Source organism: Aricia agestis, chromosome 14 (genome assembly GCF_905147365.1).
Source record: "Aricia agestis chromosome 14, ilAriAges1.1, whole genome shotgun sequence".
Classification (NCBI taxonomy): domain Eukaryota; kingdom Metazoa; phylum Arthropoda; class Insecta; order Lepidoptera; family Lycaenidae; genus Aricia; species Aricia agestis.
In genome coordinates, this window is record NC_056419.1 from 7,406,308 (window position 1) to 7,419,544 (window position 13,237).

Here is a 13,237-nt window from a genome sequence, read left to right on the forward strand (position 1 = left end):
CTGCGTATTCTTCCATATTTTAAGGATTCACACGCGCACGACCTTTGAGCATTCCCCAAGTGACTAATTTTTACACAGAAAAAAAAAACAAAACATCAGTGAACCTTTGTTGTTTTATGAGAAAAGGAAATATGCATAGAAAATAAAATAAAATAAAATATAATTCAAAGAAAATAATATTTAATTTATCTTTCTAACTCGTTTTTGCAAAACGAAAATTTTGGCCAGTGATATTATCACGCTTACACATTGGATCACTAAACGATTGATTTAAAGGCTTATAACTTTTTTATTTTTCATTCATCATGAATAATAATAGGCCAAGTGCTAGTCGAACTCGCGCACGAAGGGTTCCGTACCGTTATAGAGGAAAAATAGGCGAAAAATTATATTTGTTGCACGGAAGCCCCCCTTAAATATTAATTTTATTTTGTTTTTAATATTTGTTGTTATAGCGGCAACAGATATACAAAAACTGTGAAAATTTCAACTCTCTAGCTAGTACCGTTTTTGAGTTAGAGCCTGGAGAGAGACGGACAGACATCGAAGTCTCAGTAATACGGACCCGTTTTTACCCTTTGGGCCGTACCCAACACCCAACAGGCCAACCCTAAAAACCATGTAGTCAAACTAATTTGACTACATGAGTACATTATTTTAGACATTATTAACATAACAATAAGGTTCAAAATTAACAGTACGAAAGCGTACCTGTTTTGTTGCCTCCAAGTTATTATGTATCGCACGCTTTTGCTTCTAGAATACTCTCGGAGTTCTCATGTCTCAGCGCGTGATAAAGTGTCCAAGTTTTATTCCGACGTGTTTCGTCAGAGAATTTCACGCGCAACAATTGTGGAAAGCACGTACTATTTAGCTAATTATCTGAAGCTTTTAAGCTGAAACAGCATAATAAACGATGCTCTATTAGCTGCAGCTAGTGCACTGTGCAGGTTATCAAAGCGAACGTTAATATGAGACCTACATAAGCGGACTCAGCATATTGAACATGAAATATTTAGAATTTTCGACCGCTTGGCGCTTACACAAAGTGTAGGCTTATAGTAGATCATGAGTACGAATGTAACATAAATTGCAATACATTAATTTAAAAAAGTCGTTAAAGAACGTTTGTGTGCTAAGGCCTATTATAAGGTAACTGATTTTCTCAATGATAGCACACCTTGGGAAAAATAAGCTGACAAACTATAGGCCGCTTCTATAATATAAATACCACATTTTTACATACTTAGCTATTATTGTTATTTTCCACCTTTTTTGTAAAAGGTGGCCCCGTACGAGTTTCTTACGCCGGTTCGGGGTAGTTCCCGAACCGGTGGTAGGCCTTCATATCATATTAATTGTTTCTAGGGTAAGGCTAATAAAGATTGAAAGTAGGCAACATTAACCTTTTTTCTCCCCTATCAAAAATAGCTCCAAAATAGTTATAAATTGAAACAAATTCAAAGGATTTTAGCGGGTTCTATTCCCGGGTTATAAATATCGACTATTTGACATTCATTGACCAAGACCTTTGACCTAACTCAAGTGAGAAGTAAAATAAAAATGTCACAATCAATTTCAGTGTTGAATATGTTAAGCGGGACGCTTCCTCACAAAATTTTCTTCTTAAAATTAAACCTTATATTATAATATTATGGACATTAATATTATGGAGAATTCTTTATTTATTTACGTGAAGTTTATTCCAAAACAGCTACTTTAAGTACTAAGGTATTGACAAAAGATTTCGAAGAGAAGAATTTTATTTTAATTTTATTATTAATTTAAGTACAAATATAATTAAAGATTTAGTGAATATTTCAAGGGTCTACCTGTTACCATTATTATTTACGAGCAAAAAAGGCCAAAAAAATCTCGTTTGTTATATGGGAGCCCGCATCAAATATTTATTTTATTTTTACTAGATGTCCCGCGCGGCTTCGCTCGCGTAAATAAGGAATTTTACGGAACCGTACATTTTCCCGCAAACAAATATCTTCACGTGGTCTACTCTATATCTGGGCTAAATAACATAAAAATTGCTCCAGTAGCTCGTGGGATAAACCCTTTATAATAATTTCTCCGTTTTCTCCACATTTCCCTCTGTTTTTTTCGGTCTTGCGTGATAATATAGTATTATATAGATAGACTTCCTCGATAAATGAGCTGTATAACACTGAAAGATTTTTTTAAATCAGACCAGTAGTTGCTGAGATTAGCGCGCTCAAGCAAACAAACTCTTCAGGTTTTTAATAAGTATTAGTATAGATTTTTTAAATCGCTTGGAAAACTCGAGTCTCGATCTAAAAGCACCAATAATAGGGTCATAAACATAATAGGCTCATAATCATATTCATGGGACAATGCATGGTATAATATGGTAGTGATGAAGATGATGATGATGAATGTAATTTGCATAGTTGCATATGTTTTCCGTTTTTAAAACAACGCCGAAATTCACAAACTTGTATCTATAAAGAATGAGGAGTTCTCTCAGCACCTTCCGAAGCCCGAACCATGGTATACCTCGGTGCAAAATCTTACTTGTTGCTAGCATAATATGCTTAGAGTACCAAATTGGGATGATACCCTATACACCAAAAGATTTTTTTTTTAAATCGGTCCACAAACAGCGGAATAATCGTTGAGCATAAAAAACGAACAAAACACCCCCAATTTTGAAAGTCAGTTTAAATTGTAGCCTATGTGTTATTCTGATGTATAAGCTATAATTATTATTGTAAAGTATCATTAAAATCCATTCAATAGTTTTTGCGTGAAAGAGTAACAAACATACATACATCCAAACAAACATTCGCCTTTATAATATAAGTAGGATGTTATAGCGGCAAAAGAAATACAGAATCTGTGAAAATTTCAAAAGTCATAGTTATAGCGGTTTTTGAGATACAGCCTGAAGACAAACAGGCAGACAGGCAGACGGACAGACATCAAAGTCTCAGTAATAGGGTCCCGTCGTTTTTACCCTTTGTGTACGGAACCCTAAAACCTGCAAAAAAAATCATATATTTAAGTATTTTTTACGTGAAAATTCAATCCTATCAATGACTCACTCAGACAATCGCACTTTTGTGACGTCAGAGCGAATATCGACGACGGGCTTCTACTATCCTCTAAGAAATAACAAGTTAGATATTCAAATTAAGTTACACAGAATAGTTTGAAAGTTACCCCAGTTCTCTCTATGACTAGGAAAGGCTGACTAGTGACTACTCTGTCGCGAGCGTCTATTTTTAGAAGCGCCTGGGAAAGTTAGTAGCGAGGCTCGATTGCGCGCGCCCTCTGCGTTCTTAGCTTTGTAGGCTCCGCCGCTCGCCACGACACCTTGTGCATTCGTAAACAAGCCATGCCTCAATGCCGGAAAGGTAACTTTAAATGGATAAAATCTACTTATAGCCTTTTCAATTCAGGCGAACGTTATCTGCTCGCGATCTTAAAAGATTTTGCTATTTACACTAGCACATTTGTTTTGTTTATCTACGAAACCTCTTGGTTTATAATTTGTGCAAGTAAAAAGAAATGATTAATTATCAGACTATTATAATAATTATCTATTACAATTATCAGACTATTATAATTATCTGTTACAATTATCAGACTATTACAATTAAACTATATTAATTATCACACTATTGTATTTGAATTTTTGTAGAGCAATAATTTAGTGAGTACCCGAGGTTTGTACTCTACACAACATGTTCATCTTTTTTATGTAGCGACAATTTTAATAAAATCATTTTTTTTTATGAAATAAGGGGGCAAACGAGCACACGGGCCACCTGATGGAAAGCAACTTCCGTCGCCCATGGACACTCGCAGCATCAGAAGAGCTGCAGATGCGTTGCCGGCCTTTTAAGAGGGAATATGGTAATAGGGGAGGATAGGGATTGGAAGGGAAGGAAATAGGGGAGGGTAGGGAAGGGAATAGGGTAGGGGATTGGGCCTCCGGTAAACTCACTAACTCGGCGAAACACAGCGCAAGCGTTGTTTCACGCCGGTTTTCTGGGAGAACGTGGTATCTCTCCGGTCAAGTCGGCCCATTCATGCCGAAGCATGGCTCCTCCAGGTATATGTATAACATCATCTCTTTGACAGACATTCCTCACTAATTTTCATGAAAGATATTAGTAGGTATATTTTCCTTGACCACACCTCATATTATGAGGCCGGACTAATAGCTCGAATATTGAGTAGGAGGTAGCTTAATAACATTATGTGCATCCATTCATGTATTCGCCGGGGACGTCATCGTGTTCACTTCGACAATTACGCCTTTGGGTAATTACATTGAACTAATTTGTAACGTGACACACCTGTTACGCGTACCCAGTTATGTTGCCGAATATTACTTGAACCAATGATGATAATTGTAATGAACAGGTTACAAATTGAAGATTTGAGTGGAAGGACCGCCGTTTTTTTTTTGCATAAATGGAGACTTTAGAGTCGGAAAATAATTTGAAATAAAAACAACTGTGGTTTTTTTGTGCAGCCAGTGCCAGTTATCTGTCTTTAAATGACTTTAGGCGCCTAAAGCATATTTGAATGTTGGCAATCCAATTTTGCGCCTATTTTGTTTGTCGAAGGTCTATTTGTCATTCAAGATCTCTCGTCTTTAGTATGTTTTACAGCCGCATTCCGAGGAATTAATGATTATATTATATTTAACTAACATTTACTGAAGACATAAACCCTATTCATTTTCTGTCAAACTCTTTTTAGTAATTTTAATGAATTAAACTTAACTAATGATCAAATGTTACCGAGTGGGGATATAAGTCATTAATGTGGACTGAACTGGTGATATTTAAAAATTATAGTCACTATACTTAGGTGCTTCACAAAAGCTTAACCTATTAATCAAAATGTCATCGAAAATAATTTCTTGATCGGTCAGTAAAGAACTCAATAGGCTTTACAAATCGATCTTTGTTTATTTATAGAAAGTAACCAGGAAAAGGGCTGTCATAAATCATTTTTACTACTAAAATGTATAATTGAACCAATGAACTGTAGATTTTGCGATAACGAAGTACAAAGTCGCGGATCGCTAGTACGCATGCCCGCGGTTTCAGTGTCAATGAACTCTTGTTAGTAAGCATATACTAGAAGAGTCTATTGTGCGTGAACAGAAATGTTATTGAGCATAAAATTGTTACAAAAGAACTCAAAATGCGTTGGACAAAACTTTAGCCTGTAGTTAATACTGTTAGTACTTAAATGAACTATAAACATGTTTTAAAGTTCGGGTAGTTTCCTACTGTCCCAGCTTCGCTTAAGTTTCACAGAATTTCTATTATTAACCGATTAAGTTCAGATAAATTGGACCGTACAAAATTTAGGAAAATTACGTTTTTTTTAATTAAATAACGCAAACGCAAACGAGCAAACGGGTCACCTGATGGAAAGCAACATCCGTCGCCAGCATCAGAAGAGCTGCAAGTGCGTTGCCGGCCTTTTAAGAGGGAATAGGGTAATTGGGGAGGGAAGGGAAGGGAATAGGGGAAGGTAGAGAAGGAAAGGGAATAGGGTAGGGGATTGGGCCTCCGGTAAACTCAGTCACTCGGTAAAACACAACGCAAGCGCTGTTTCACGCCGGTTTTCTGTGAGAACGTGGTATTTCTCCGGTCGAGCCGGCCCATTCGTGCCGAAGCATAGCTCTCTCACGTACAAATACTTTTTATTATATTTAATCATAATATTTTACATTTTTATTATCTTGAAATAAATAATCGTCAAACTAATTGAACCATTATATAAAATTATGAGAATTGAAAGTATATTCATTATGAAAATACTGTTACGAGACAGTATGACGTGGGAGAGCCATGCTTTGGCACGAATGGGCCGGCTCGACCGGAGAAATATCACGTCCTCACAGAAAACCGGCGTGAAACAGCGCTTGCGCTGTGTTTCGCCGAGTGAGTGAGTTTACCGGAGGCCCAATCCCCTACCCTATTCCCTTCCCTACCCTCCCTTATTCCGTTCCCTTTCCATCCCTACCTTCCCCTATTACCCTATTCCCTCTTAAAAGGCCGGCAACGCACCTGCAGCTCTTCTGATGCTGCGAGTGTCCATAGGCGACGGAAGTTGTTTTCCATCAGGTGACACGTTTGCTCGTTTGCCCCCTTACTTCATAAAAAAAAAAGTAACATCATTCATTCCACTGTAGTAAAGTTAAGACGTATTAGGAGACAACATTTAATAAACTGGTTGAAAGAGCTCGATAATGGTTTTAAGCTAGACAAAATCAATTTAACAAATAGCCTAAAGCCAGCCCAATCTGACAGAAACACGTGCTATACAATCGTATTTATATGGAAAATTTATTTCGTTCAATATCATCTAAATTGTTTTTGTCGAAATCCTATTAAAATGTCTTATCTTTTAAACGCTCTTCAATCTTTTGATCCTACGCTCAGTTCTATTTGGAGACGTAAAATGTCTTATTTTCGTTGGCTTACATGGCAATTTTCATCGAGTCTGAAAGTTTATTTAAATAATACTTTCACGTTCCCACATAAGCGACTGAGACGTCTTATTTCTTATGAAAGCATCGCTTATGAAGATAATGTTAACACATACGTAAAAGAAATGTTAAAGTCACAAACTGTACATATTTTACTGACAACTGCTTTTATGTACATGCTTATGCATTCAATTGATTTTAGATAGTAAAAAAAAGGGTTTGTTCAGGTTCTCCTTCAGCGGAATCGATTCCAATTTACAATAATACGGCAAATTGAGAAATCGAGAGCCATTTACGAAATGGTGAAGCCATTGCATCGCATTGATCTAAAATCCATACTAATATTATAAATGCGAAAGTGTGTCTGTCTGTCTATCTGTCTGTCTGTCTATCTGTCTGTCTGTTTGTCTGTTACCTCTTCACGCCAAAACCGCTAAACCGATTTTGCACTTTCACTATAAATGCGAAAGTGTGTCTATCTGTCTATCTGTCTGTCTGTCTATCTGTCTGTCTGTCTGTCTGTTACCTCTTCACGCCAAAACCGCTGAACCGATTTTGCTGAAATTTGGTATGGAGATATTTTGAGTCCCGGGAAAGGACAAAGGATACTTTTTATCCCGGAAAAATGTACGGTTCTCGCGCGATAAACTAATTTCGGCTCATCTAGTTAACCAACATTCTGTTTTTATTTCTGGTCCTTATTCTACTACACAACTGATTCAAGCTGTACGGTAGAATAAGAACTAGAATGTTTGTATTCATCTATAATAAATACTTTTACTTCTGCTAGTACTTCTAAAATGTTCCTTATTTTATTATACTCACTCATGCTTCTGTACTTTACTTCTACTCGCCAATGAGAACTTTGTACGTTGGCCCGTGAAGAGTCAGTACAAACGGTTACGACTTGTTGAACGGTTGGAGTTTGTCTATGTTTACCCATGATGAACGTCGATACTGCATACTATAAATAGCTTTACAATCATGGTGGCAATCATGGCTATCCAATAGTTATACGATCAAATGTGGAGAAGTGCCATAGCCTTGTCAAAATGATTTTCATGAAATGTTGACAGCTCCCAAAACATTTGACTTCGATTTTAGGTAACTTCATGAGAGTTTTTGATGTATCATACCAGATGGACGGTAGGGTCTTTCGTGTCAAATATCGTGACAGACAGACATAATAATAATACTCCCCACACCGGTTTCGGTGACGGTGGCCGGTTTCATTGAACACTAATAAAACAATATTTGCGTGCACTTTTTCCACTATATTAAGAAATGATTAACAAATTACACGACCGGTTTCGAAATTAATCATCTTCAGGTGTACTTAGTGTAGGTAGTTTTACAAAATTAAATATAATCAAAACAAATATTGGGGATGTCAGCATCATGAAATTTTATACCATTTGGTAGAATTTCTCTACCGAATACGACGAAGAAACCGGTCGTGTAATTTGTTAATAATTTCTTAATATAGTAGAAAAAGTGTACGCAAATATTGTTTTATTAGTGTTCAACATGCATTTCCACCAAGAACCAACGGTACAATCAATTACGGTTTCATTGAAACCAGGCCAGGTACGCAGGAGTAATTTTATAGTGCCCAAGTGTGTGCGCAGTACACAAGAGCACTCTCTATTCCTTTTACTCTCATAACCCAGTGGGACGGAAGACCGACACGACTGGCGAGAGATCAGGCGCAGGACCGACTTTTTTACATGCCCATCCGACGCATGGATCATCTTACTTGTCAGACAATCAGGTGATCAGCCTGCATTGTCCTAACCAAACTTGGAAATAACATGTTTCCAACGCTGGATTCGAACCCACGACCTCCGGAGTCGAGAGCAACGCTCTAACCACTAGACCACGGAGGCGTTCAGGCGACAGACAGACATATGACAGCTATATCGTGATATGGGGAAGCTGTTTCGTGACATATGACAGCTGTTTGACACGACAATTGATATGATAGACCCTACGACTACATAGCGCCATTTGTCACTCATTATAAGGGCCTGTATTCACTTTGATTAGTGTAAGTGCAGGTAATTAGTACAAGTAATTAGTGATTAGGAGAAATTAAATGACTTGCACTAATCAGTAGCTACTCGCTGTCCACACGTACTTTCTCCTGATTACTGCACTGCCTGCATACCTGCACTTATCCCTAATCAAAGTGAATACAGGTCTTTAAGCATTCTACGGATACTCGTGTCCACCCCTCCCACCCCTCCGCTTACCCTATGCTTGCTTCTCTATCTTAATGAACTTCTCTTCTCCGGTTTCAGAATGTCCGCCGGCCGCGGACGGCATGGAGCGGTTCGCGTGTCCGACGCCCGACCGCCAGGGCCGCTACCGCTGCATAGACGACCACGTGCTCTGCGACGGCTTCATAGACTGTCCCAACGGGGAGGACGAGGACCGCCAAGCTTGTATGTTCTACAAAACGGTATGTCTATTTTGTTTACTCTTTACTACCTCATTCTCAAATCTTTTAATATTTTTTTCATTAAATAGTTTTCTTAATACTCTTTAATTATTATTCTTGGCAACATTATACCTAAGCGATACAAAGCGTGAAGTGTCGCGTCCCTCCGCTGCCACGTAGTGTCGCCATAATTACGGTCTCACCTTTATTATTTAAAGTTGATACCGCAATATGCGCATATAAGCCGCGCAGGCAACGCTACATAGCATCAGACTACGCCGCGTACCACTAGGCAACGACATGTCTTACGAGACTGACAACACCGCGTAGCACTTGGCTACGACACGTCTTGTCAACACCGCGTAGCACTTGGCTACGACGCGTCTTGTCAACACCGTGTAGCACTTGGCTACGACACGTTTTGTCTACGCCGCGTAGCACTTGGCTACAATACGTCTTGCCGACGCCGCGTAGCACTTGGCTACAACACCATGTCTACAACGCGTAGCACTTGGCTACGACACGTTTTGTCTACGCCGCGTAGCACTTGGCTACAATACGTCTTGCCGACGCCGCGTAGCACTTGGCTACGACACCATGTCTACAACGCGTAGCACTTGGCTACGACACGTTTTGTCTACGCCGCGTAGCACTTGGCTACAATACGTCTTGCCGACGCCGCGTAGCACTTGGCTACGACACCATGTCTATTTCGCGTAGCACTTAGCTACGGTTCGTAGCATGTAGCACCTAGCTACGCTGCGTTGCACACAATACTTCACATATCGAAAATCATAAATACTAACGTATAACAAACTGTTTCAGACGAAAGCCCACCTGGACGTGTTGGCCGACGCGCTGCTGCGGTGGGCGCGCGGCCGCTAAGCCGGCCCCGCCCCCGCGACCCGCGACCCGCGCCCCGGCGCCGGCCGCCCGACGATCCCGACCCGCACGGATATACAATTAGACTGACACGTGACCCGACCCTGTGCTCTCGGCCGAACACCTGCGATGAACATTGTATTCGGGCGCAACCCACAGAAAGCAATGAACGTAAACATATCAAGTGGTGCGGCCAACGAGTGTAGGTAGTGCGAGTCGCCGGTGCCGACCGCCCGGGTTCGTCCGAATATCCTTCGCAGTCGAAATGTGCTCCGCCGTTTCACTTGTAGCACCCCTAAAACTAAAATGTGAGACTGGTAGTCGACATTGTTAGTCGGTAGAGAATACATATACATAAATATAGATTTAAATAGTACTTCGTTTACCGAACTAATCGATGTCAGTCGAGTTCACTCTAGTGTTTACTTACGCGTTGCATTCCTCATTGCGAAGGTTGTAAAATAGATAAGAATCGATAATTTTTGTACATACTCGTAATTTATTTAATTATTTATTTTATTATCTCATTACTCGGCCTATTTTTGGCTCTCGGCGTCCGTTTTGGATACGCTCCGATCGTTCGAAAGCGACGCCGACTTCTTAAGGTTTAATGTTATACTCAATAAAGTGCTAATTACTATTATATACAAGGAAAACTAGGAGCCGTCTATGTCGGGCAGCTACGTTCGTTTAAACAGTAAATCCTATTTATTCCGTTAAACTTCGATTAGGTATTCGCTAAGTGTTTATATAACCGAGGAGGAGAGTTCTGTTTACTAGCACGAGGTTCGACTGAAAGTACACTTTATTATTATTTGCCCGAGAAGTCTGAATTCTAAACGATTCTAGTCATCAAAATTAGTTCCTATAGATTACATTGATAAGTTACTACGTCTCTTCGTTAGTCATGCTGTTTGTCGATCGATCGAGTTAGTTTTAGTGTTAGCTTTAGATATTATGTTCTCTTCCATTCCCTATTATTTGAAGAAAGTCATTGGCATATACCGCGGTTCCGTTATTTATACCGCGAAGGACGAGTTTCATTGATTGAGTATCAGAGCTAGTTACCGATTCACGTATTATTAGAACGACTCACCGACGAAACTATATTTCGTATCGGAAATATATTTACTAGTAGCATACTCGAGTATAAAGCGTTAATCTATTTACGTCAACATATTATATACGATGTAATTTTGAGTAGTTTATGTGACTTATAATATACAAATATACGATACGATAAGATTTGTTGATATTAGTCGTTTAATAGATATATAGCGGAGTAGTTATATGTTTATCAAATTATAATACTACGTTTGTAATATTGCACCTCGAATTCGTTGTAGAGACCGTGTGTCGGCACCATATTTTTGTGAGTTATAGTACATATTGAATAAAACTTATTTTTAAATAAAAATCGATGTCTATTTAGAGTCTAAGGTATATCGGCCGGTTTAGAACGGGGCCGCGGTAAGAAATATATTATTATGAATAGTGAAGATACGATGCGAAGTACAGTTTTGGCCGATGGGTCTCCGTATGCTCGAGGAGGAATATCAAAGCGACTTTTCCATAAGATTATTAACAGTCAGCAGAAAGTAGTCGAAATGGTCGTAGTGAATAAAATTAGTAAAGTTAATACCGTCATAGTCTGATAGAACGTTAGTTCTTGAGCCATCAGTCTTTGCGGTATTTACTTTTAGAAATTCCAAAAACCGTTGCTTTGGTATATCGATACATACGAGATGCCATCGCGTTGAGTTTAGATTATTTAAAAGCGCATGACTTTAAGTTTTTGTTACAAGTTTTAAGTTCTTGTTAGAATCTTAAAAATGCCTAAAATATTATAACACTTCTTAGTAAAGAAATATTTGTTTTATTATAATAAATTATAATCGAGTATATGCCAATGGATTCTTTAGTACCTACAATCAACCACAAAAGCACAATTTTAAGATATTACGCTTATTTATAGTTTGTACGTTTCGTTTAAAATCGTTACAAATGTTACGAATAAGATTCGACTCACTCGATGTACGTAGTTTATCTCGTATCATCCTCGATGTATATGATTTGTTAGAATAAAATTATTGCTAATAAATACATTAATGTAATTGCACTCAAAATTTGCCTGTTTCGTATGTGCACAGCAATTTATTGTGATATTTTTAATATTATTATAGGTTAAGATGCAAATTATGATCTCGATAATAGACTATGTACTCTATGTGGTCGCTATGGGCGTGCGAGCGGGCTATCGTTACTGTGCTTGTCGGTTCGACTGGACCTACGAAATGTACCTATCGTTTCATCTAGCTTTACCTATCATCTTTTACATATTGTTTGAAACGGTTAGCAATTTTGGTCAATTTTATGTACATAGGATATTGTTAATAGATACGTCTTAAGTGTGTAGTTTACTTTTTTATGAAGACGGTAAAGCAGGCGATTCTACCCTGTATAATTTTCAAGCTTAATCGTTATTTCACTATCTCGAAAAGTTTTAGTGCTGGTAAAATGTTACTTTTTTAAGAGCAGGTATTGCAATAAAGTTACTTAAGCATGTTTGTTACCATTACCTTTGTTACAAAGTGTTGTATATGTCGCAGCCGACTGGTTTAAATAGCCGTTCAATTAAACAGCTAGCCCTTTGACTGAACAACGCCATTCAATCACACGCCTAGCTTTTATATTGAATATTTTAGTCGCTCAAAACGTTCAACACTACAACTGATTCAAAAGCCGCCGTCTAATTGAAGTAGTTCAGCGCGCACCGCTGCGGCGCTAGGTGCGTTTTATTTACAATATGGCGTCAACTAGCAGGTGTTTGTTGGTGTTTGTGGTTGTTTTTTGGAAAGAAAGTAGTTAATAAAAGTTACAAGTGTTATTAAAGAGACAAAAATTGTGGAGGCACATACGAGTGAATTAAAATTTCACCAAATATTCGAGGAGAAATCACGGGATTATGAAATGGATGGACGTAGCCTCCCCCGAAAGGGGGAACAAAAACAAACACAATCCAGAAAGTCCAAAAGTTGGTTAGGTTAGAACTTAGACCACAAATACAGAGGGAGCCGAGCGAGCGCAGCGAGCGTGCTGCGGCAGCAGCCGGCGACCACCGTCAAATAAAAGGGGGGCTCGGGGGGCGCAGCCCCCCGCCAAAACAAAAAAAAACAGTTGGCTAAGCGTCGTCTAGCTTTAGTCTTGAACGTTGTAGTCAACAAGTCGGCTAAACGACGTATCCGTGTGATTGAATGGCGTTGTTCAGTCAAAGGGCTAGCTGTTTGATTGAACGGCTATTTAAACCAGTCGGCTGCGACATATACATAACAGTTATTGAAATTTGGAAGATGCGGGTATAAAAACTTGGACTACGTTGTCCGTAATCCGGAGGCCCGATAGAAATTGAGATACACAGATAGACA

General features: G+C 38.7%; 1 protein-coding gene across 1 annotated transcript in view; it reads left to right on the forward strand.

Annotated features, from left to right (window-relative positions):
- The window catches only part of LOC121733731, a 140,043-nt gene extending 127,610 nt beyond the window's left edge, over nt 1–12,433 (forward strand). The window contains exons 3-4 of the mRNA XM_042124084.1: nt 8,791–8,951; nt 9,756–12,433. Coding sequence (XP_041980018.1) covers nt 8,791–8,951; nt 9,756–9,815 — 221 coding nt within the window. The 3' untranslated portion in view covers nt 9,816–12,433. The remainder of the gene's footprint in view (nt 1–8,790; nt 8,952–9,755) is intronic.
- The last annotated feature ends 804 nt before the right edge of the window (nt 12,434–13,237 follow it).